The sequence below is a fragment of the Leptonychotes weddellii genome, chromosome 13 (genome assembly GCF_054177405.1).
Source record: "Leptonychotes weddellii isolate Sample4059 chromosome 13, ASM5417740v2, whole genome shotgun sequence".
In the NCBI taxonomy this organism is placed as follows: domain Eukaryota; kingdom Metazoa; phylum Chordata; class Mammalia; order Carnivora; family Phocidae; genus Leptonychotes; species Leptonychotes weddellii.
The window spans coordinates 24,770,597-24,793,169 of NC_138381.1; the positions used below are offsets into that span (position 1 = coordinate 24,770,597).

Sequence of the window (22,573 nt, forward strand, 5' to 3'; positions counted from 1 at the left end):
GAGGCAATGTCTTCTCCAGCCCACATGTGCTCAGAATGGTATCCGTTCCTTGTGTTTCCCTTGCGCAGACAGTGGGCCTTGTGTTCGTGGCTGCTTTATAGGTCTGCCTGCAATTTGCTCATGTACACATGAGCTGAACAGATGCTTACAAAGCCCACCGTGTGCCAGGCATATGATAGGTCCTGGGAGCCTAACAGGGAACAGGGAGGCATGATCTCTGCCCCCCACAGCTCGTGGCTGGGAGAGGTGGTGGGGGGGTGGTGGTGGGAGACGGGCAAGGAAACAGGCCCTTACAAGATAGTCCTCCCAGGACCTTGGAAGCACACAGATGATCCAGTGTGTTTACCCGTAGCTTCTGATGTGCAGCTGTGGGTTGGGCCCCACAAAGGAAGGAGGACACGTGGAGCCAGTCCTTGCAAATGGGACCCAAAAGAGGGCTTCTGGAACAATCTGAGATGATAGCAAAGCATTACCTGCACCCCCCATCATGTTAAATAAGAGAGAAACCCTGATTAGGAGTCATAGGCACTTAGTAAGCCCTTACTGTGTTCCTGAGGCTTCTGCTTACTGAGCATTTTCTCCAAATGCTCAGTACGCCTTAGTGGGTCATTATCCCCTTTCCACGGATGGAGAGCCAGGCCTCGTCCAAGGCCACACAGCCAGGAGGTGCTGACTAGTTCTAATTCTGTCCAAAGACCTCATACTGCCAAGACAGGGATAAGAGTTCCAAGTAGATAGGAAATTTCTAGCATTTCGGAATTTATACAGAAATCTTACAACTCGGGTTGTAAGAAATCTTAATAAAATCTTAATTAAGTGCCTTAATAAAATCTTAACAAAATAAAATAAGCAAGGTAGAGGAGTCTAATGGTCCTAAGGGAAACTTTTCTTGCTGGTCGAGGGTGGAGAGGGGCCTCTGGGCCCTGGTTCTCTTGCCCCAGCTCAGAATCCCCTGTGTGGGGCAGCAGTTGGAGAAGTAAGGGCCAAGTGGAGTGGGCTCTGAGGGTTTGGCCCACTTCATTTGAAAGTGCAGAAAGCAATGTGGGCAAACGGAGAGTTCTTGTTAAAACAGATGCCTGGCCTGGCCGGGCATGAGGGGGTCACCACGATGCAGTGGGCCTCTCCAGCGTCCGTGGCTCTGGCCTGGTGATGCTGGTAACTCACGCCTCAGAAAATGCTTTGTGAACTGTCAGAGTGCTGGTCGGAGCAGCATCTCTGAAGGGCAGTAGGTTTCCACTGGCCAAATGGTCTCTTCCAGAAGCCAGCTGTCTCAAGGAGATGGAAGCAGAGAGATGGAACGAAAAGGATCCAGTAAGAACCTTGCCTGCTTCGTAAGGTGAGCAGAGGCATGAATAATGGAGAGAAACAGAGGCCTCTGAGTCCTGGGAGCTCAGAGGACTCGGGGCCCTGCCCTCCTCAGGAAGGCCCTGGGCCCTGGGGACATTGTTCATGGCCCTAGAATGCTGTGAGGTTAGGGGGATCTCCAAGGGCGAGGCCCCCACCTGCCCCTGGGGTGACCTGGGGAGGGGCCCCAGGGGGCCCCCTTGCAATGGGGCCAGGTGGGAAAAAGATGCCAAGGGCTCCATGTCACCTGATTCTCCATGAAGGGAGGGGGGGGCGGGGTAAGGAGGACAGCCTGCCCTCAGTCCCCATGAATAAGAGATGAGGCCCAAGGAGAAGCCCCAGGGCAGGTGCAAGAGGAGGTGGCTGACGACTGCGGGGGTGGGGGGGGGCAGAGAGAGGGGCCAGGGACAGGAAGGGCAGAGATAGGGCACCGAGGCTCTGCTCTGTGGCCGGAGAGGACAGGTGTGGACACAGGGAACCCAAGTGTAGGCTCTGGGCCATCCAGAGGTGGGCACTATCTCAGGGAGAAAGGGCCTCGGGGCCAAGAAAGTGCGAGGAGGTGGGCGCCGTGAGCCTGCAAGTGCCAGGAAGGGGCAGCCGGCAAAATGATGCCCCAGAAGAAAAAGAGGAGAAAGAAAGACATCGACTTTCTCGCCATGTACGAGGAGGAGCTGCTGAACTACGCCTCAGAGGATGACGAGGACGAGCGGCAGCATGAGTACTACAAGGCCAGAGGTGCGGGCGGTGGGCTGGGCGGGGCACACGGCCCTTCCCCGTGCGTGGAGGAGGGATGGCAGGTTCCGATGCAGCCTGGTGCCCGGGGACTGTCCTCCATCACCTGGGAGTAAAGGGCAGGTGTTCCCCTGGGGTCCCTGCTGTACAGTCAATTACAGCTGCCCTTAGACGCAGACCTTAGTGGCACAGAATAGACTAGAACGGCAGTGCCCACTCTCTCCAGTCCTATACATCCCAAGAGCCAAGTTCCAGCCTGATGGCCCCGAGCTCCCTGCTCTGCTCGGGCTGTGGAGGGGTGTGGGGCGTGGGGAGGGGTGTGGGGAGGAGGCCTGGCCCCTCACCACCTGCCCAGCAGGAGTGGGGTCTGCTGCCACCCTGGCGATGGAGAAGGGGTCTGGGGCCCATGTGGGGAGGGCACTCACTGTTCTGCACCCCAGGGCTTGTCCTAGGCTCATCCTCCCCTGGGGTGTACGGGGGATGCTTCAAAGGGCTCCCCCTTCTTAGCAGGTAACCAGAGAGGGCTGGGCTGGGGATCCAAGAGTTCGTTTTGGCCAGCAGAGGGTTTTTGTTGGTTTGGTTTGGTTGTGTTTTGTTTTTTTTGCCTTTACAATGTTTTGAAAGATTTTGACTGTGAGTGCCTGTAGGCTGTGGATGGCCAGTTTGTCACAGTCTCCACCGCTCCCTATCAGTCAGATGAGATCTCACTGGTGCTGCCTGCCTGGTCCCTGAAGGCATTACATTCTCAGGGCTTACTCTGACATGGCTCGCTAGTCCCTGGAAGCTCCAGATTCATTCATTCATTCACTCATTCATTCATCCACCCATCCATTCCTTCACTCATTCATTCATTCACCCATTCATCCATTCACTCATTCATTTGTCTGTCCATCCATCCATCCATCCATCCATTCACCCATTCATCCATTCACTCATTCACACATTCATTCATCCATTCATTCAGTCACCGGGTATCTATTGAAAGCCTGCCCTGTGTCTGCCCATGAGCTTGTTCTCCCTCTTCTTATCTTAACTTTGAAAGCCCGGCTCAGGGCCCCCTCTTCCACGGAGCCTTCCTTAATTCCAGTTCAACATGAGTTCCTTGCCTATATCCACTTCTTCATTGTTCCATTGCTTCACACAAGCCTGGTTTGTTGGGCTTGTAGCTTCTCAGCCACCCTGCCCCCCATGAAGGTGGAGCCCTGCTTTATTTGTCCTCTGTCCTCACCCAGCTCCCAGCACAGACCCAGGCTCAGAGACGGTGGTCAGCACACGGAGGCAGTGGTTCAGCGGGGGTCCCTTTCCTGGCAGTGTCCTGGGTGCCTCTTGGAGTGGAGGCGGGGGCTGGCACAAGGCAGGCCTGGGACAAGTGAGGCATTGCTGCCTTCCCCCAGTGCAGGCACCCCAAACTCAGACCAGTTAGTGGGGAGAGGTCTGTGGCTGAATGTGCGTGCAGCACCCTCGACGAGTACTCTCAGCTTCCGGGGTGGTCTCCCTGGCACACATGGTTGCCGGGGAGTGCATTGTCAACCTCCTGGTAGCCACTACTCTGTCCACTTCTGTTCAGGGGCTCTGCGTGCCCCAGTGTGACTATCTCGTCCCTCACATGTTTGCTCTCCTTTTTACCCTTTGTCAAGCCTTTCTACTTCCATGCTCACATTTGATCTTGAAGATTTCTGAGAACAGTCAAGGCAGGTGTGATTAGTCCCATTTCACAGGTTAAGGAATGAGGCCCTGGAACTTAAGTGACTTGAGCAAAGTCACAAGTGGGAGAGAGAACAAGAATTTCAAATACCTCTCCCAAGGCAAGTCCCCACTTCACCTCTCAGTGCTGCCACATAGAATGACCCTTGGAGTGCTAGGTACATGGAGAAGCTCTCCACTTGTCTTAACCAATGTAACCTTCACAACCACCCAAGGTGTAGGTCACATTCTTGTCTTCTTTCTCAGATGAGGAAACTGAGGCATGGTGAAGCTAAGTAACTTGCCCAAGATCACAAAACTAGTAAGTAGCAGACTCAGAATTTGAATCTAGCTGGTCTGGTTGGTGCTTGCTCTTGACTGTGGTGAAAACACTTGGAGAAGAGCAAATCGAGGTGGGTGCCACGCTGACATTTCTCAGAGATGTGGGCCCACAGGCTCTCCAGACAGGGCAGGACACTGGCAGTAAATGTGGATGATGCAGTAGTCACACACCAACCCCGCGGTGTCACTACTACTCTCTAGAACAACATGTTTCCTGCTCCCCTTGAGCTCTGGGTTCTTGCATTACCGGGGTGAGTATGATGGGAAAGAAGAAGGAGGAAAAGGAGAAAGCTTAAGTTTCCCTCTCTGTTCTTCAGGCCACCTCCAGGCTACACTGGAGTTCACCAACAGCCAGAGGGAGCAGAGTGGCTCCCTCGGTGCCCTGAGGGAAGGCTGAGCCCAGTGCATTGGTCTCTTTCCTGGCTAAGACGGGGCCCTTAGGGGAAGAGAGTGACTCTATCAGAACATGAGATACAAGGGACCTCAGAGGCCATCCTGCACAAGCTTCCAGCCCTGGGACACTCTCCTCTTGTGCATCCCAGACAGGGGTTGCCTAGCATCTGTAGGGGTACAGTATCCCAAGGAAGCCTCCCTGAGAATATTGTTAATGGGGATAATGGCAGGCATGATGATGATGCTGTTGATGTTGGCGATGGAGAGGATGATGACGTTGATAGGGATGATGGTGATGATGTTGACAATGACCATGAAGGTGATGATGATGATGATGATGATGATGATGATGATGACCATGAAGGTGATGATGAGATGGTGATGATGCTGGCAGTCTACCACTTAAGGAATATATATCTTTCATCTGACTGTGGAAGAGTATCTGTAAGATAAGTTCCCAGAAGTAGAAATGCTTGAGTCAGTGAGAATGAGCACTGAAAATTTTGTTTTATCTGATTTAATCCTTCTTATAATCCTTCAAGGAAGAAATTATTCCTGCTTCAGAGATGAGGAAATTGAGGCTCTGTAGGAAATTTGGTTGAAATCACAAAAGCAGTAATGATAGAATTGGGATTCAAATATTGGTCAATTTAGCTCCGTAATCTACATTCATTTCATTGATCGATTCATTCATTCATTTTCTCGTTCATTCCCCCAGGTAATTATTTATTGTGCCCTTCCTGCTTGCCAGGTTCTGTGCTAGGAGCAACACTATGGTGCCATCAATAATTCTTTGTGCTGATCAGTACACTTTGGGGTCCTCCCCTCTGGAGCCAAACAGAATCTTATGTTTTCCACAGGATATTTGTCCTCTACAAGATAGTTCTTCAGCTATCTGAACTGAGTTTTTAATTAAAAATTTTAAATTAAGGAGTAATATATATACAGTACAAAACTTTCATAAAGGTACCACGTGATGACTTTTCATGTATGTGCATGCTTGTGGAATTACCATTCAGATCAGGACACGGAACTTTTCCAACCTTCAGAAAGTTCCTTCACTCTCCTTCCCAAAGGTAACAGCTCTCGCAGTTCTATCAGTATAGATTAGATTTTTCCATTCTTGAACTTCAGATAAACAAAACCATACAGTAGACACATATTTGTGTCTAGCTCCTCTTTCACTCAACATTCTGAGGGATTTACCCATGTTGTGACTTGCTATATAGTTTGTTCTTTTTTGTGTACTATTGTATTTTATAAATACATCATTTATTTAACCATTCTATTGCTGGTGGGCATTTGGGTTATTTCTGGTTTTTAGCTATTATGCATAAAGCTGCTACGAATCTTGTACACATCTTTTGATGGACACGTGCTCTCATTTCTTTTGGATTTATAATTAGAAGTAGAATTGCTGAGTCATAGAGTGGGCATATGTTTAGCTACTGGTGCTTGAACCAATTTACACTCCCACCAGCAATGTGTGAGAGTGCCAGTGGCTCCACATTTTTGTCAACACTTAGCATTATCGGTCTTTTTAATTTTAGTCATCCTGGTGGGTATATGGTAGTATCTCATTGTAATTTCAATTTGCATTTCCCTGATGAATAATGATGCTGAGCACTCTTCCATATGCTTATTGGCCACTTGGATATCTTCTCCTAGGACATGCCTGTTTAAGTCTTTTGCCCATTTTCCAATTTTATTGAAATAGTTTTATTGAAATATAATTACCTCATAATAAAATGCACCTATTTTAAATGCGCAGTTTGACAGGCATTGGAATATGTGTACATCTGTATAACCATTAGCACAATCTATATATAAAGCATTTAAATTATCCCCCAAAGTTCCCTGTGCCCCTCCTTAGTCAGTTCCCTCTGCTTCCAACTCCAGGGCAACCATGTTCTGCTTTCTGTTAAAATAGATTAGTCTTTTCTAAAGGTTCATGTAAATAACATTACAGTGCATAGAGTTTGTGTCTGACTTCTTTCGCTCAGCATAACCTGCTTGAGATTCATCTACATCACATATGAGGGTAGTTCATTCCTTTTTGTTGCTGAGTAGTATTCCATTGTATGGATATACCACAACTTCTTTATCCATTCATCTGTGCTTGGATTTTTAGGTTGTTTCCAGTTTAGAGTTATTGTGAATAAAGTTGCTATGAACATTTGTATGTAGGTCTTTGTATAGACATGTTTTTATTCCCCTTGGGTAAATACCTGAAAATGGAATGTCTGGATCTTATGGTAAGTGTGTGTTTATCTTTAAACAATTTGCTGTCCATTAAAAAAAAATTGTGTGGTATCTGTTTTCCTTATTGATTTGTGTGAATTCTTTACATCTTCTGAGCATGAGTCCTTTGTTAGATATATGCATTCCAAATATCTTCTAGTTTGTGACTTGCCTTTTCATTCAAATAACGGGCTTCATTTCAATAAGTCCAATTTATCAATTTTTTTTATGGCCGGTGTGCTTTTAAGAAGGAGCTGTGAGCACTTTGAGGCAGCTTCCTCATCCCTCTCACACCCCAGACTCTCCTTTTCTCCAAACCACACATCTCCAGACCTCTGTGTCCTTTCTCATGTGATGTGGTCCTAGAATTTCCACCATGCTTCTCATTCTTCTGTGGACAGTTTGGAAATGCCCCTGTGTACGTGCAAAGCCATGTGGGCAACACTTTAGGTCTGGAGTTGTCCCAGGGAGGAATCCAGGGCTTGTCTACAGATCAGTCACCTCTGTAGTGTAGACTATGAAGAATTAAGGATTTGCTTATCACAAGAGACAAGGAGTTGTGCAAATGTACTGCTTCCTCTCTTGTCTCACAGTGCCTTGATTGGGATCTTCGTCAGAACCAGGGACTTCCAAAGAAAAGGCATTAATAGCAAACAGTAGAAGCTTCTAGGAACCAAAGAGGGGAAATCAGTACCCCTGTCAAGAAAGGAGCCCTGACGAAGCTCTGCATCACTCAGCTCTGGGACAGCTCATCCTGGGCCTGCAATGATAGTGCTCAAAAGGTCAGGGGAGGTGAGGGCTGGCAATGCAACTGCATTCATAGAGAGGAGGGTGAGAGCAGGGGCAGGCTCTGAAGGCCATGTCTAGGAGGCATCTGGGTGCTCTGCTGCAAAGATCACAGACTAGGTGTCCAGAGGCCCTAGGCTGGGCTCCAGTGATGACACTGGGTGGTGTGTGACCTGGGCTTCCCACCCCCACCCCGGTCCTACAGGTGCCTCACCTGTAAAATGAGCATGCACCATTAAATAGAAGGTTTAGTCTTACAGCAGAACTTGGTATGCGTCTGACCCTGGCTCAGAGGCTTGTGGGCTATAGCAGGGGTTTATAGAGACCTTTTGGCTGGGTGTCCCCTGCGGAGCTGACAGGAGCTCTGGCTTCTCCAAGCCCATGTAGGATCCTGGGTTTTCCGATAAGCCTGTGATCTGTCTTCTTTTCTCCTCCAGTGTATGAGGTGGTCACAGCCACAGGGGATGTTCGTGGTGCAGGGACAGATGCCAATGTCTTCATCACCCTTTTTGGAGAGAACGGGCTCTCTCCCAAGCTCCATCTGACCAGCAAGTGAGTACCAACTTGGCCTTGGTGGAATCGTGGGCTGCTAGTTGGGATTGATGCCGTTCTGGAACCCAGGGAGAAGACCCGTGTGTCCACAGGCATATTAAGTGGCACGGGGCCTCTGCTAAAGACAGACCACATGTCAACCGGGTCCTTCCCAGTGATCTCCCATCAACCTTCCTGTTGGTGTTCGTGTGAAGTAATGCCTACTTTGGATCTCAGAATTCCCAAGAATCATAACAGCTGTCCCTTGCTGTGGGAGAAGACACTCAGGACCAGGAACCCTGGGTCTGGGTCCAGCTTTACCACATAGTTGCCATGTCACTTTGGCCAAATCTCTTCGCATCCAAGGCCTTGGCTTCCTCATCGAGCATCTGGGAGCGATCATCCCCCCTTTACAAAAACCACAGGGCAGTAGAGAGGAGGAAACAAAATCATGCATTCAGAGGAGCCAGGAGTTTAAAATGCTCCGCGCCTGTGTCTCTCCTAGGGCTCACCATCACATGGCACCTGCTCGCCAGCTAACGCATACTCGAGTCAGGCACATGGACCCCTTGTGTGTGTACTTGTGCATGTGTGTTTGTGTAGATGTGCTCTGTGTGTTTGTGTGTACGCCTTGTGTCCTCCATGTCATTTGTAATCCATTAACAGCAGGGGCTGCTGCCTCTTCATTTTGATCCTCTCCCCTGACCACACACGAGCACACACAGATACACCCAGAGCAAAACATGGGGACGCGTTAGCAGAGTCCTACAATTCCAGAGCTGTCTGGGGCTACGGCCGTGTCGTAGGCAGCTGGTTTGCAATCTGTGATGAACGGAACTGGGGATCGGTCAGCCGATTCTGAGCCCACTGTGCCCCCATCCTTCCTTCCTCCACAGTAGCTCGATTTATGGTTGTCTTGCCCACCGACTTTCTGAGTCAGATTTTATTTGCACCAAGAGTCCTATAGCCAAGAAAAATGTGAAAATCCACTAAATTTATTTCAACTCATTCATGGGGAAACTGAGGTCTAGAGAGGAGGGGAGATGAGCTCTAAGTCATGGAGCTTCTAGATGGTAAAGCTGGTCCTCAAACCCCAGGTGATGTGGACATTTTCCTTGAGCACGGGCCCTGTGTCCCTGAGGGTGTGTGGGAGCTTCCCCTCCAGGCCTCCTGAGCCTCCAGGTTGTGACCTCCTATGGGGGGAGGGGGAGGCGCGGTAGGGGAGGCTGTAGAGCGGTGGGGCCCCCAGGCCAGGACATCCACAAACTCTGTGCTTCGCAGACTTACCCAGCCCTGCCTCCCAGGTTTGCCCTGAGCGTGGGCTGTGGCCTAAATGTGGCCCCGTTGAGGCTGGTGTAACGTCCAATTTTGTCCATTTCCGCAGAACAGGGTACCCGCCTTCTTGTACTGCTTACCCTGCAGAGTGACTGGCTTGCGGAAGTCTTTCTCTCCAGTGATGTGGGCACGGTAAAGAGAAGACATGAAATGTCCATCCTCTTTGCCATGTGACCTCCCCCGAGCGCACTACTCTAGGGAGAAGCCACTAGGCTCTGGGAAATCGGCCCGGGTGTCCCCAGCCTGCCTCTCTTAAACAAAAAGAACCATTTTCTCCTTTCAAGGTGGTTGCTCGCTGTTTTTCCTACTTTCTTACACCTAGTACCCTTGCTCTTCCCCCCCCTCACCGTTTTCATTTGTTGAAACAGCCTTTTGGCAAGGCCCCAGAGTCATCCTTCATAAGCCAGTAGGCAGGTTTGTCACTGAGTCCCCCTTCCCAGGAGCATGAATTCCAGGGACAGAAGGGAAGACTGCATCACGGCAGAGAGAGGGACAGGGTCGGGAGGTCTCCAGGTGTCACACGTCGGCCAACATCTCAACGCCAGCCCCATGGACAGAAATCAGCAACGCCTCCCTGTGACTCGGCAGGTCTCTCCATACCTGTGTCGTGCTCCGGGTTGGGCAGCAAGGGCAGGGGTCTGGCCCGGACCCCGGTCGGCCTGGCCTGGAGGGCTCTGCAGGAGCCCAGGGCGAGCAGGTGGGTTCAGAGGTGGGGCTCATTTTGTAGCCCCCGCTGTCCATCCTGGGAGACTGGAGACGTGATGTGCAGAGGGATGCCAGGTGGAGCGGACCATGAGGGGAGGTCGGCTTCGTCCCTTCGGCCCCTCTCCCAGTTGCTTGCAAACAGTCAGAGCCCCGTAAGTGCACTGTCAGGGAGGCCAGAACGGGACTTTACAGGGAAGGGCAGGTGATCTGGGCCTTGGGTAGTGAAAGAGACTCAGATGAGAGAAGGGTAGGAGGAGGGTACTTTAGACCCCAGGGAGCAGCTTGCAGACGCACGGAGGCAGCAAGGAGCCAGGAGAGGAGGACCGGGCTTTAGAAGGCCTTGCTTACAAGCTGATCAGCGGAGGCCCGACTTACAACGTGGCCAAGAAAGATTAATTTGGCTGCTGTGAGACCTGGGAAAGTGTCTGCAGAGAGAATTGCAAAGACACAATCCTCGCCACCCAAGATGCTTTCAGTTGCAAGGTGGAGACCTTGGGCCTGGGAGGGGAGCACCGCTTTCCAAGGAATTCCAGGCTGCTCGAGGAACCCAGATGCCCAGGGCCGCAGAGGTCCCTTGCTCTGTGATGTTTAGAGGCAGGCATTCCAGCCCACCCTTCGCCCCCACCCCTGCCCTGGGGTCTGGCTCCCAATTTCTCATCTCGCTGTGGGCTGCTGTTCCCTCCTCGAGGCCCTGCCTCACCCCAAAGCCAACTCATGTGTCAACTGGCACCCAGCTCCTTTTCCTTGCTTTACACAAACACGTGCACACATACAGAGGCTACAGGGTGTTTTGAGTGTATAGACTTCCCTGATACTCAGGGCACCAGAGTGAGCTCCCAGCACAGCAAGGCAAACGACTTGAAATGGAATCTTAGACAGATTCTGACGTCTGAAGATTAAGCCACTGCCTACCCTGGAATTTCTCCCCGGCTGCTTTCTCCACGGCGTGTGGCCGCGCCCCCTGACTCCACCTTCCTCTCCTGCATCTCCCATGCCCTCTCTTTTCTCTCTCCCCTCTCTGTTCCTGCTCTGTCTTCTGCCTTTTCTCCTGTGCCCCTGGACTTCACTTGCCTCCCACCTGGCCTATCAGAATGTTTATTTCCCAATACAAAATAATTCTGCTGCAGTTGTCTGGTGCCTGATGTTAACATGTTGATTGTTCTGACCCTCGTGGTCCGGTGTCTGACTCGTCCGTACACATGGGGTCCTCTGTTAGGCAGCAAAGAGAGTGGCACGTTCACCTGGATCCCCTCTCAGCTGACCTCCACCCCAACCCCACACCATTTGAGTGTCAACAGCCATGGCTCCCAGAGGAAGGCCCCATGCTCTGGGTGCCCTTCCCCGTTACCCAGGACCACCCCCAGCACTGGGTCACATGTTCAGAATATGGCAAAAGGATGGGATCTCATGCATCTTCTGGAACACGGTTCTCCTGTTGAGAATTCACCGAGTGTCAGAAAATGCCTGGCATTTTAGCCTGCTAGCTCTGCCGGGCTGGCAGCTAAAATGCCCTGTGCGGCCTTCACAGGCTCTCCTGGGTAGGGGTCCCTGCTGAATGGGCAGGCCTGGGCAGGGAGGGGGCTGCGTACTGCATTAGCCTTCATTTGCTGAGCGGCCAGGAGCCACGGGGCAGCCACATCCCCCCAAAAGGAAACGTGAAGAAGTCTGCGTTTCTCATGTTTCCTTTGCCAGGGGACCCTCTGTCCTTTGGTACTTCTCTCTTGCCTCCAGTCAGTTCTCTGAAACCAACTGGTATTGCCTTCTGACTTCCCAGAAGTGGGTATTTCGGAATCTGACCTGTTGGGTGGCAGTTGGGGCTTCTTTGGGATTATCCTGGCCCCTCTGTGCAAGAAGAGAGTCCGGGTAGGTCTGTCTCTGCAGTCCCTCCCTTCCTTCCTCTGGAGAGAGGCCCTACCAGGGAGATGTTGGGCCCCATCGTGTGAGCTCTGCAGACAATCTCTCCACATCCTGTGATACCCTGGAGCACTCCGCTGGGGTCCGGAGACCCTCTGCCCATCGTGGTAGACCTCTCTCTCTTGGTCTCCCTCCTTCCACCTCGCTTTCTAACATTTGTTGTCCGAGGGACTGTAAAGCACCATGGTCAACTATTAACAAACACACTGGGACGTCCGAATGCACGTGCCACCTGGTCAAGGGCACAGGGCTTTTCTTTTTTTTTAAGATTTTATTTATTTATTTATTAGAGAGCGAGCGAGAGGGAAACAGCATGAGAGAGGAGAGGGTCAGAGGGAGAAGCAGGCTCCCCGCTGAGCCGGGAGCCCGATGTGGGACTCGATCCCAGGACCCTGGGATCATGACCTGAGCCAAAGGCAGTCGCTTAACCAACTGAGCCACCCAGGCGCCCGCACAGGGCTTTTCTGAAGGTCAAAGGCAGCTGTCGGAGCTTCTCCAGAAGGGGCTGTGGTCAGAGGCTCCCCCGGACACCAGCTGCTTTCCCTCCAAATCGGCCCCTTTTCCCCTGCTCATCAGCACTGGCTGCTTCCCAAACTCCAGGCCCCGCAGCAGATGAAGCCTGACCATCCTCAAAGTTGTCCCCGAGGATTCACGCCAGGCAGCTGCAGGCCATGGGGAGCGGAGGCTGCGGAAACAGGACTGCGCTGTGTTCGTGATTGCAAATCAAGACGCGCTCCCTTCGGAAAACTTAAAAGAAATGTATACAGACAAGAATAAATAACCAACATTTCATAATAGTCTTACCCCCCTCTAGACACAATGTTTTTGGATAAATCCTTCCACTCCATTGTTTTTAAATGCAGTTGGCATCCTGTTGTGTTGGTCGTTCTGTTCACACATTCTATTTTTAATCTGCTTTTTCTTTTAAGCCTATATCGTAAGCCTGTGTCTGTTCTATTAACTCTTCTTTTATAACAGGAGTCTTTGATGGCTGCATGATATTCTTCCACATAGCTTCCCAGGGCCACTCTTTCCTAGGTCGATGTAGAGATATAGAGACTCTTGTTTCTTCTAAAAATGTGTTTCCTTATCTCATGTTGAAATAGAAAATACCTCCTATTCGCTTCTTTCCCATTCACACAATCCCGAGGCACAGAATCGATGTTCATGTGTTTTCCACACCATGGCACACCATGTAACAAAACATGGGCTGTGTCAGTATTCACTGTTGGAAGTGAGGTTCTGACAGGTATGTGCAGCAAGCCTGCAAATGGGCCCTTTCACTCGAGCAAAAATCCAGAAATTTCTAGCACTTTCTCCTCCTCACCCTCTGTGCCCCGACCTCAACTTGTCCCCTGACAAGGCTGCCTCCGTGTCTGCTTATCACCTGACTTCATGAGCTCTGCCTGCTTTAGGAAGGCCCGAGGCCTCATGCCTCACGATGTGCCCACCTTCAGGAGACTTCTCAGGACAGACTGTTTGCTAAAGTGGGCCTGTTTGCAGGACCACAGCTTCCGAGTCCGTAGAACCTTACAAGCCTTCTGTGCCTGAGAGAGCGGGAGCCTTGTTGCCTTAGAGAGAACGTTCTTCACTTCCCTCTTTATTTGGAAACACAGTAATGGCCAATAAATAGGCATGTGTGTTCCACGCTTTTCTTTTCCCCGGGGGCTGTGTGCTGGTGCTGGGAGCCCCGGCTGGGGCCCAGGGGCATGTCCGCAGCTCTCCGGCCTGTGAGGACTTCACTGTGGGGGCAGGAAGAGCCATGAGCAGGCCCCACTGGCAGGGTCCCAGCCCACACAGAGGACGCAGCCGATGTCTGCAGGAGATTCCGGCTTCGGCTCCCGGAGGACTCCGTGGTGAGGCTGCTCCAGCCCTCCTGTGTCTAAGCTGATGGAACCTAGGATGCTCCGGAGTTTGGACTCACCTGGGCAGCTCGTTGAGGAACATCTCAAGTGTACTTGCTTCTGTTCACACTGTCTGTGTAATGCCAGATATGTATTCCCTCACCGCCCCACTCCCCTGGTTGCTGGTTTGGGTTGAGTGTTTCCTTCCTTGTTGGAATGGCAGGACCGTGGACCACCACCCAAGGTCTGCATCCGCTTGGGGCTGCCATTGCAACTCCCCCCAGCAAGAGCAAGGCAAGTGAGGAGAGGCCTGGGGGCCTGCAGACCCAAGAGCACCATGGCATTCACTGTGCCTGCCTTCCTCCTCCACTGTCCCAACTCAGAGCAACCAGAGCCCATTGGGTCATGACTTTGGAGATCCAGGTCCTGGTCCCAGCTCTGCTACCAGCAAGCAGAGTCCCTGTTTGTAAAATGGGGCTGATACTGCACCATACTTGACTTAGTGACACACGGCAAGCATCACAGGACAACTTGACTGTGAAAGCAAGGCGTGAATACTGACCGACCTCGCCCTCTGTTGGAAAGGAATCTTAGAATGGGAGCAGTGACTCGTAGCACCTCCCGGGACTGGGACGGTGGAGGAAGAAGGGGGATGCCAGCCCTTGGCTCTCCTCCCGGGCTTGTGAGCCAAGTGCAGATCTGTGCTAACTGTGCACATGTTCATTGTAGGAGTGAATCTGCCTTTGAGAAAGCCAACGTCGACGTGTTCCGGGTGAGAACCAACAATGTGGGCCTCATCTACAAAATCAGGTAGGAATCTGGCCCCTGACCAGGGAGGGAGTGAGATGAAGGCCAGTAGATTAGGGCCTGATGTCACTACTGACACTTTCTGGGTGTTGATTTTTCCCTGGTGTCATTTGAGGGGTGATCGAAGGCCCAAATCTTTCCCTCCCACCCTATACTAGCCCATTAGAGATTCACTTCTTTGGGTTAAGACAGTTTGAGATGCTGTCTCACAAACGTGGGAAATCGGCTCTGAGAGGCCCTAGCACAGTGCTCAGGAGCGAGTCCTGAGTCCGGATCACTGGGGTGCAAACGTCTGCCCCGCCATTTGCTAGCTGTGGGGCTTCAGACAATTCCCCTCCAAGCCCCACTTCCCTCACTTGTAGTAACGAGGTAGTGAGGACTCAGTGAGTTAGTGCTTAGATGGTAGCAAGGGTTAGAGATGCCAGGTCACGTTGCAGGATGCCTCTTGATGCCCTCTGGGGGCGTTGGTGTGAGCATGTGGGGAAGGAGAACTCTATCTGCCTGGTTGCCAAGGAAGAGCTTTCAGTTGCCCTCCCTGTCCCCCCCTCCCTCCCTACTACCCATGCCCATTCAAGTTCACGCCCATTTGTCAGGATGTCAAGGTCATCTGTGGTCTGACTGCGCCCAGGCTAGGGCCTGGATGGGGGTCAAATGCTTCCTCAGTTCAGTCCTGATTTGTCTTCCTCCCACTAGGAAGTATAAGACCATGAACTTTCCTGGGGAAGTAAGGGACACAGGAAGGCCCTGGCACTCGCTGTGTGAGGAACGGGTGTGACAAACAGGGAAGGGGAGGGTTGGGGAGAGGGTGTTGGTGTGGGGAAAGGCAACCATTACTCTGAAGTCCTACTGAGCTGGGCTCTCTGCCAGGCAGAGACATGCATCCTCGTGTACACCATCGGTCCGTCCAGACTGTGCTGTCTTGAGTTTGTGTTTGTCCCACAAACAGCAAAGATAGGGCCTCGCTGCAATGAGCAGGGAGGAGACGCTTGGCGCAAAGTGAGGCCATCCAGAGGTCAAGGTCTGGAGGAGACACTGACCTCAGAGGAAAAACTGGGCCTGCCAAAGCATGAGGGGGACTGTAGGAAGTGGGGGAAATTTGGGAGGCCCGATTTTGAAGAATGAGGATCTGTGCTGCCGGAGACAATGGCCCCTGGCCATGTGTGGCTACCGAGCACTTGAAATGTGGCTAGTCCAAATTGAGATGCACCGTATGCATATATAAACACACTAGCTTTTTGAAAATTTAGTAAAAGAAAAGAACGTCAAATATCTCAGTAAATTTTCACATGGTTAGGTATTGAAATGATAAATGGATAAAATAGAAGACATTATTAAGATGAACTTCCCCTGTCCTTTTGCTTCTTTTTTAATGTGGCTACTAGAAAATCTAAGCTTACGTACATGGCTCACACATGCGGCTCATGTGATACTTCCACGGGGCCACATCAGTCTAGATGGCCAGGGGGGATCATCTGGGTGGTGGGACTAAGGTGGGTATCTGGGGGGGGTCTGGGGGTCTGGGGGTCAGAGAGGGAAGGGAAGCTCAAGATGGCCCTGCTGCAAGCCTGGGCAATCCCGGATTTTCTGTGGAAGGCGTTATTACCTTGACGGTGATGTAACCATGTAACACTCATTAATAAGCACCTCTACCTTGCAGGGTATTCCCATTTTACAGATGAGGAAGTTGAGGTTCGAGGGGTAAAGCAACCACTAGAACAAAATGATGGGACCCCTCTTTGGAGTGAACCTTTGGGTATTCCAGTGTGGAAGGGGTGTTGTCTCCGTTCTGCCAATGACATGTGGGTGTCTGCTTCCGCCCCAGGATCGAGCATGACGACACGGGCCTGAACGCCAGCTGGTACCTGGATCGTGTGATCGTCACCGACATGAAGCGGCCTCACCTCCGTTACTACTTCAACTGCAAGAGCTGGCTGAGCACCGTGGAAGGTGACCGCCAGCGGGGCCGTGACCTGCTAGCCAGCTTCGACCCCATGGACGCGCCCCGAGGTCAGTGCTGAGGCCGGCCTGCCCGCCATCCCTCCCTGCCCCAGGCTGGCCCGTGCCTCTTTCTTGCTCTGGCCAGTCCCCTGTCCCCTTGCCACTCCTCCAGGGTCCTCCTGTTGGCTAGGGCCTGGCTGAAGCCCCATCTCTCCACGTGGCTTTCCCAAGAGCCAGCTTATGTGCTCTGGGGGCTCAGGGGAAGGGGAAAACGAGAGGACCCGGAGGCACGACTGAGGGGTGGGTGCAGTTCTGAGCATCTTCTGTGTTTTCAACAGCTCTTGCTGATAGGTATCCGCCGAGAGTCCTCTCTGAGGTCAAAGGAGCTTTCCCTGTCCTCCAATTTCTTTGCCATTCTTCTGATGCCCAGAGGAAGGGGAGCTACGGCCAGGGCATGGCAGATGAGAATCAGAACTCACACCTTCCAGGGCGCCATCAAGCCATCCCCATCTCTTCCTGATTTTATGAGGAGGAAAACAACTAATTTCAAGTGCATCAGAGGCCTTAAATTCAGTCATTTTAGCTCCACGGGAGGCAGGGGGACAAATCATGGAAGAACACACACCATATCCCATGACCTATTTTATCACACTTTTGTCCCCTAAAGTGCTGACCTCACCCTACCTCATTATTGGACATATTTGCCTTTCCAAAAGAGGAGGCATCACATGTGGATGCCACCATCATAACACCTTGCTTGAGGGAGTCATAGGCCATCGGGGTGAAAGGCATTTGGTAGCCAGGGAAAGTGACTTTGCCAGGGTCACTCAACAAAGCAACAGAAGGGAGGAGCACTCCTTAGACTCTGCTTTCCAACACGTGCCCTGTGGTCTCCAAATCCCATCCTCTCTTGCAACCTAGCTGGGCAGAAGGAAACATACCCCATGTCCCACTGGGCTTCAGCTCTCCTTTCTCTGTCTACTTCTGATTTTCTACCTTCCAGCTGACCTTGAACTTGCCTCATTCCTCTGTGGCCCCCATCATCATAACTTGCAACGTCACTGTTTCTTTTCTTAAAAAGATATGTTATTGATCTTTCTCTTCTTAACAAAAGCCAAATTTGATCATTGTAGAGAATTTAGAAAACAGAGACACATGCAAACATAAAAACAGAATGCCTGTAATTCTATCACCTGGATAAACATCACTGGTGACATTTTTGTGCACTCATTTCTAGTCTTCTCCATGCATGTATAGGTTGAAAGAATGGGCTGGTACAACATCCTGTTTTAGAGCATGTTTGTTTCTATGCCATTAAATACTGCTCGACACCCCTGCTTGCCATGGCTCTAGGGAGTGTTCTGGTGTAGGGAGGTACCATCTTGGATTCACTGATCCCCTTATTGTTTACATTGTGTCCCCCTCTGCAATTTTATTGTTACTATAAACAATACACCTAAATCTTTGCACAGACAAACGATTCTTCCCTCAGGATACATTCATAAATAGAGTTTATAGGTCAAATAGAATGCACATGGTTAAGACTTTTAATGGGCATTTTCGAACTGCCCTAGAAAGGGTGCATCAGTGCACAATCCCACCAGCTGTGCAAGGGCACCCACTTCCCTCGCCCTCAATACTTAGTACTGTTTAACAGGATAGGAAAAGGGGCTTTGTGATCTCTTTGGTTATTGGTGACGTTGGATATCTTTCATACGTTTATTGGCCATTTGTATTGTGTGTGTGAGAGAGAGAGAGAGAAGAGAAAGAGAGAGAGAGAGAGAGAATTGTCTACCCAAGCCCCAAGCATGTCTTTTCACTTGGGGTGAATGTCATAGATTTTCCCAAAGACTTTAAGTCTCTTTAATTCTTGATCCAGTGTCTTTGCTAGGATCAATCCCTAGCAAGTTGTCAAGCTGGCCATCTTCCTCTCTGCTCTCTTAGGCTCCCTTTTCTTGCCCTTTCCCACCATTTAGTTCCTCATCCCACCTTTTGCTTTGGTCGCATGAAAATCCAGGGTTCCTCTGTTAGAAGAGCTTCTGAAAAGTCACCATTAAGAATGAATTAGAGTCACTCCGTGGTTCTCCAACTTCCCACAAGAATCATCCTGGGTGGTGTTCTTGCCTTGCGGGAAAGACAAAGACATCCGCTGGTGCCATCCCTGAATCAGGCCGCCTGGGCCCCCCGCCCTTTTATGAGCTAGAGGGCACTGGATTTTTAGTATTTCCAGGCTGGATTCTGGAAGAAGGAATGAAAAAGGAGATCTTCAAATATTCAAAGAACTGCATTGGTAAACAAAAGTTTAACTCTCTTTGCTTTTCACCTGGAATTATACCAACTTGATGTTTGGTTGCTGCAGAAGGTCTCTGATGATCAAAATGGGGAAGATAATTATTTCTTCATCCATGCAATTTGATAGATGAGAATACTTTAAGACATGGGATGTGGGCAATAATAGAAGGGGACATTTTAAGTGTATATTTCACCCCTTCACGACCCTCCAAGACATGGTGGATCATTAGTTGGATAGCCTTGCTCCCCTCTCCCCACCCCCAGGACCATCTCCTGAAGTTCTGGCTGATAATTAGCTGGAACCTTCTTTCATTCCTGCTCTTCAGGGAGGGTAGGTGTTCTAGGCTGACCGACTGACACTTTGACCGAGGTGATCAAAAGGTAGTGGCAGGGGTGGAGGGGCTGGATCTTGATCAGGTTTCTAGATGGTTCCTCTATAAAGGATCTCGTATATCATGCTTAAAGACACAGGCATGACGGGAGTTTGCCCTACCTGTGGGTGCCAGTGAGCTGCGGAGCTTTAGGACTTCTGCCCTGGACAAGAATGTCACCCTCCCTGCATGGCACAGTGCCTGACTTTTGCCATGGAGATTACTTTTACCTCTCTAGGGTTCTCTTTAAATGTGGGAAAGTGCCTAATATCTTCCTAAGCCATTGGGGTGAATGCCTGGTCAGGGCCACCCTCTTCCTTCATGGATCCCACTCTGGCAAAGGTAGGCATGAGAAAAAAAAGGGACAGGAGGTTGCAAAAGAAGGGGGTGGATGACGGCCAACTCACAGTTGTGTGGATGGAAGATCCTAGAGACAAGTTCAGTTTCTCAGTGGTTCTCAGTTGGTTGGTAAAAATCTCTGCATCTGACACCTTAAGGAAACCGGGTATCAGGGCCAACCCAAACATTTCACCTTTTGGTTTCCTCTGTGTCTGATTGCCAGGTCTTGGGGATCTGTCACTGGGGTGAGGGAGACAGGTTATTGTGTCCCCTCAACCACTGGAGGTTTCCAAACCCCAGCCACTCACATTCCATCTTCAAGATTTTTGCTTTATTCAAGGTACAACAACTTCCTTTATTATTTACTTACTCTTCTTCTTAAGCTCACTTTTGGCAACTTGTCTATTGTCTTGTAAGTAAGTTTAAGAAGAAGGTGGATATTATTATCACAAAAAAAACCCCTGTTATCATTTGCTATAAATATCAGGCATACATCAGCACATATTAAAACAAATGCACAAGGGTAGGTAACCCTCCTGTATCACCATCAGCATCCCACGCCGTCAGTGGTGTGCAAACTGCATGCCGGGAAACAGTACCAGCCCTGATCCGTGAGGAAGGGAAAGTAGAAATACGGAGGAGCGGAGGAGGGCTGGTAAGATATCTGGGCTCTCCTCTTCAGGAGTCCTGGCTTCACTCCATCCCTACCACACCTCTGGGGGAGGCGAGGTGAAGGAGGGCGGGCAGGTGTTAGTTACACAGATGAGTTAACTGATGCTCAGAGAGGGGGTGATTCATCTAATATCAAACAGCCGACCACAGATGGAGCTGACACTAGAATGCAGGGCTCCTAATTCTTGGAAGAGGCTTCCTGCCTGTCCCTGGGCAGGGCAACCAGCCTGGCCCCTAAGAGATCAGGGCCTGAGGGGTCACAGCTAGGGCTCATCGAGGGCAGAAGGACCAGTCTCCTACAGTCACAAGAATCCCTTTCACAGCGTGCATCCCCACCGGTTGCTTTTTTCAGCCTTGGTTTGAATCTAGCCTTTCTTGAGCGGTGGACAGCTCCCAGTCACCCAGCTCAGCCATTCCAGTGCTAAGTGGCACTGGTTGTCAGAAAGATCTGCCAGAAATTAAACCCCAGACGGTCTCCCTGGGACTTCCTCTGCTTGTCTGTTGCAGTCCTCTGCTGACAAACACCCTGTACGTTTTCCTGTCTGCCCCTCAGCCGCGTGAAGACAGGCTGCTCTTGGCTTCTCCTCTCGGGGCACATGTCCAGCCTGCCTCGCTGAGCAGCTCTGGTTTGCCAGGGCTCCCCAAGAATGTACCTCCTAGGCAAGAACCCTGGGTTCCAGATGGGGGCTCCTCAGAACAGAGTGCACAGGCCTCCCTGACTCCATCAACCTACTTCTTTTTAAAATTATTATTGTGGTAAAACATATATAAAATTCACTTTCTTGGGCACCTGGGTGGCTCAGTTGGTTGGGCGACTGCCTTCGGCTCAGGTCATGATCCTGGAGTCCCGGGATCGAGTCCCGCATCGGGCTCCCTGCTCGGCAGGGAGCCTGCTTCTCCCTCTGACCCTCCCCCCTCTCATGTGCTCTCTCTCATTCTGTCTCAAATAAATAAATAAAATCTTTAAAAAAAAAAATTCACTTTCTTAACCATTTTTAAATGTCTCATTCAGTGGCATTAAGTAAATCCACAATGTTGTGTGACCATCACCACCATCCACCTCCAGAACTTCTTCATCTTCCCCAACTGAAACTCTGTCCCCATAAAATAATGACTCCCTGTTCCCATTTCCTCCAGCTCCAGGGAACCTCTGCTCTACCCTCTGTCTCTATAAATTTGACTCCTTAGGGATCTTATATAAGTGGATTCATAGACTATTTGTTCTTTTGTGACTGGCTTATTTTACTTTAGCATAATGTCCTCAAGGTCCACCCATGTCACAGCATGTGTAGGAACTTCATTTCTTTTTTTTAAAGATTTTATTTATTTATTTGACAGAGACAGAGACAGCGAGAGCAGGAACACAAGCAGGGGGAGTGGGAGAGGGAGAAGCAGGCTCCCCGCAGAGCAGGGAGCCCGATGTGGGACTCGATCCCAGGACCCTGGGATCATGACCTGAGCCGAAGGCAGTCGCTTAACCAACTGAGCCACCCAGGCGCCCAGGAACTTCATTTCTTTGTAGGGCTGAATAATAGTCCATTATATGCCTAGACCCTGTTTTATTTACCCATTCAGCAGTTGACGGACATTGGGGTTGTTTCTATCTTTTGGCTATTATAAATAACGCTATGAATGTTGGTGTACAAATAGCTATTCAAATTCCTGCTTTCATTTCTTTTGGGTACAGACCCAGCAGTGGAATTACTGGATCAGGTAGTAACTCTATGTTTAACTTTTTGAGAAACTGCCATACTGTTTTCTACAGTAGCTACATCATTTCACGTTCCCACTAACAATGCATGAGGGTTCCAGTTTCTCTACATACTCACCGATGCTTTATTTTCTGTTGTTGTTGTTTTTAAATAATAACCATGATTACTGATGTCAAGCATCTCTTCTTGTGCTTATGGGTCATTTGTACATTTTCTTTGGAGAAATGTCCATTCAAGTCCTCTGCCTATTTTAAAATTGGGTTGTTTGCTCTCATTATTGAATTGTAGGGGTCCATCCAGAATGGATTTGTGGATATTAACTTCTGAGCTGGTGTGATTGATTTACAAATATTTTCTCCCATTCCATGGGTTGCTTTTTCACTCTGTTGAAAAGAGCTGTGTTGATGCACAACAGTTTTTAATTTTTACAAAGTCCAATTTATTATTTTTTCTTTTGTTGCTTGTGCTTTTGGTGTCACATCCAACAATCATCGCCATACCCAATATCATGAAGATTTTGTCCCATGTTTTCTTCTAAAAGTGTTATAATTTTACCTCTTACTTTTAAACCATTGATCCATTTTTAGTTAAT

At 50.1% G+C, this 22,573-nt stretch overlaps 1 protein-coding gene across 1 annotated transcript in view; it reads left to right on the forward strand.

Annotated features, from left to right (window-relative positions):
• The first annotated feature begins 1,844 nt into the window (after window positions 1-1,844).
• The window catches only part of LOXHD1 (lipoxygenase homology PLAT domains 1), a 135,735-nt gene continuing 115,006 nt past the window's right edge, over window positions 1,845-22,573 (forward strand). Inside the window, exons 1-4 of the mRNA XM_081802530.1 lie at window positions 1,845-2,079; window positions 7,959-8,073; window positions 14,580-14,660; window positions 16,480-16,664. Of these exons, the coding sequence (XP_081658656.1) occupies window positions 1,950-2,079; window positions 7,959-8,073; window positions 14,580-14,660; window positions 16,480-16,664 (511 nt within the window). The 5' untranslated portion in view covers window positions 1,845-1,949. The remainder of the gene's footprint in view (window positions 2,080-7,958; window positions 8,074-14,579; window positions 14,661-16,479; window positions 16,665-22,573) is intronic.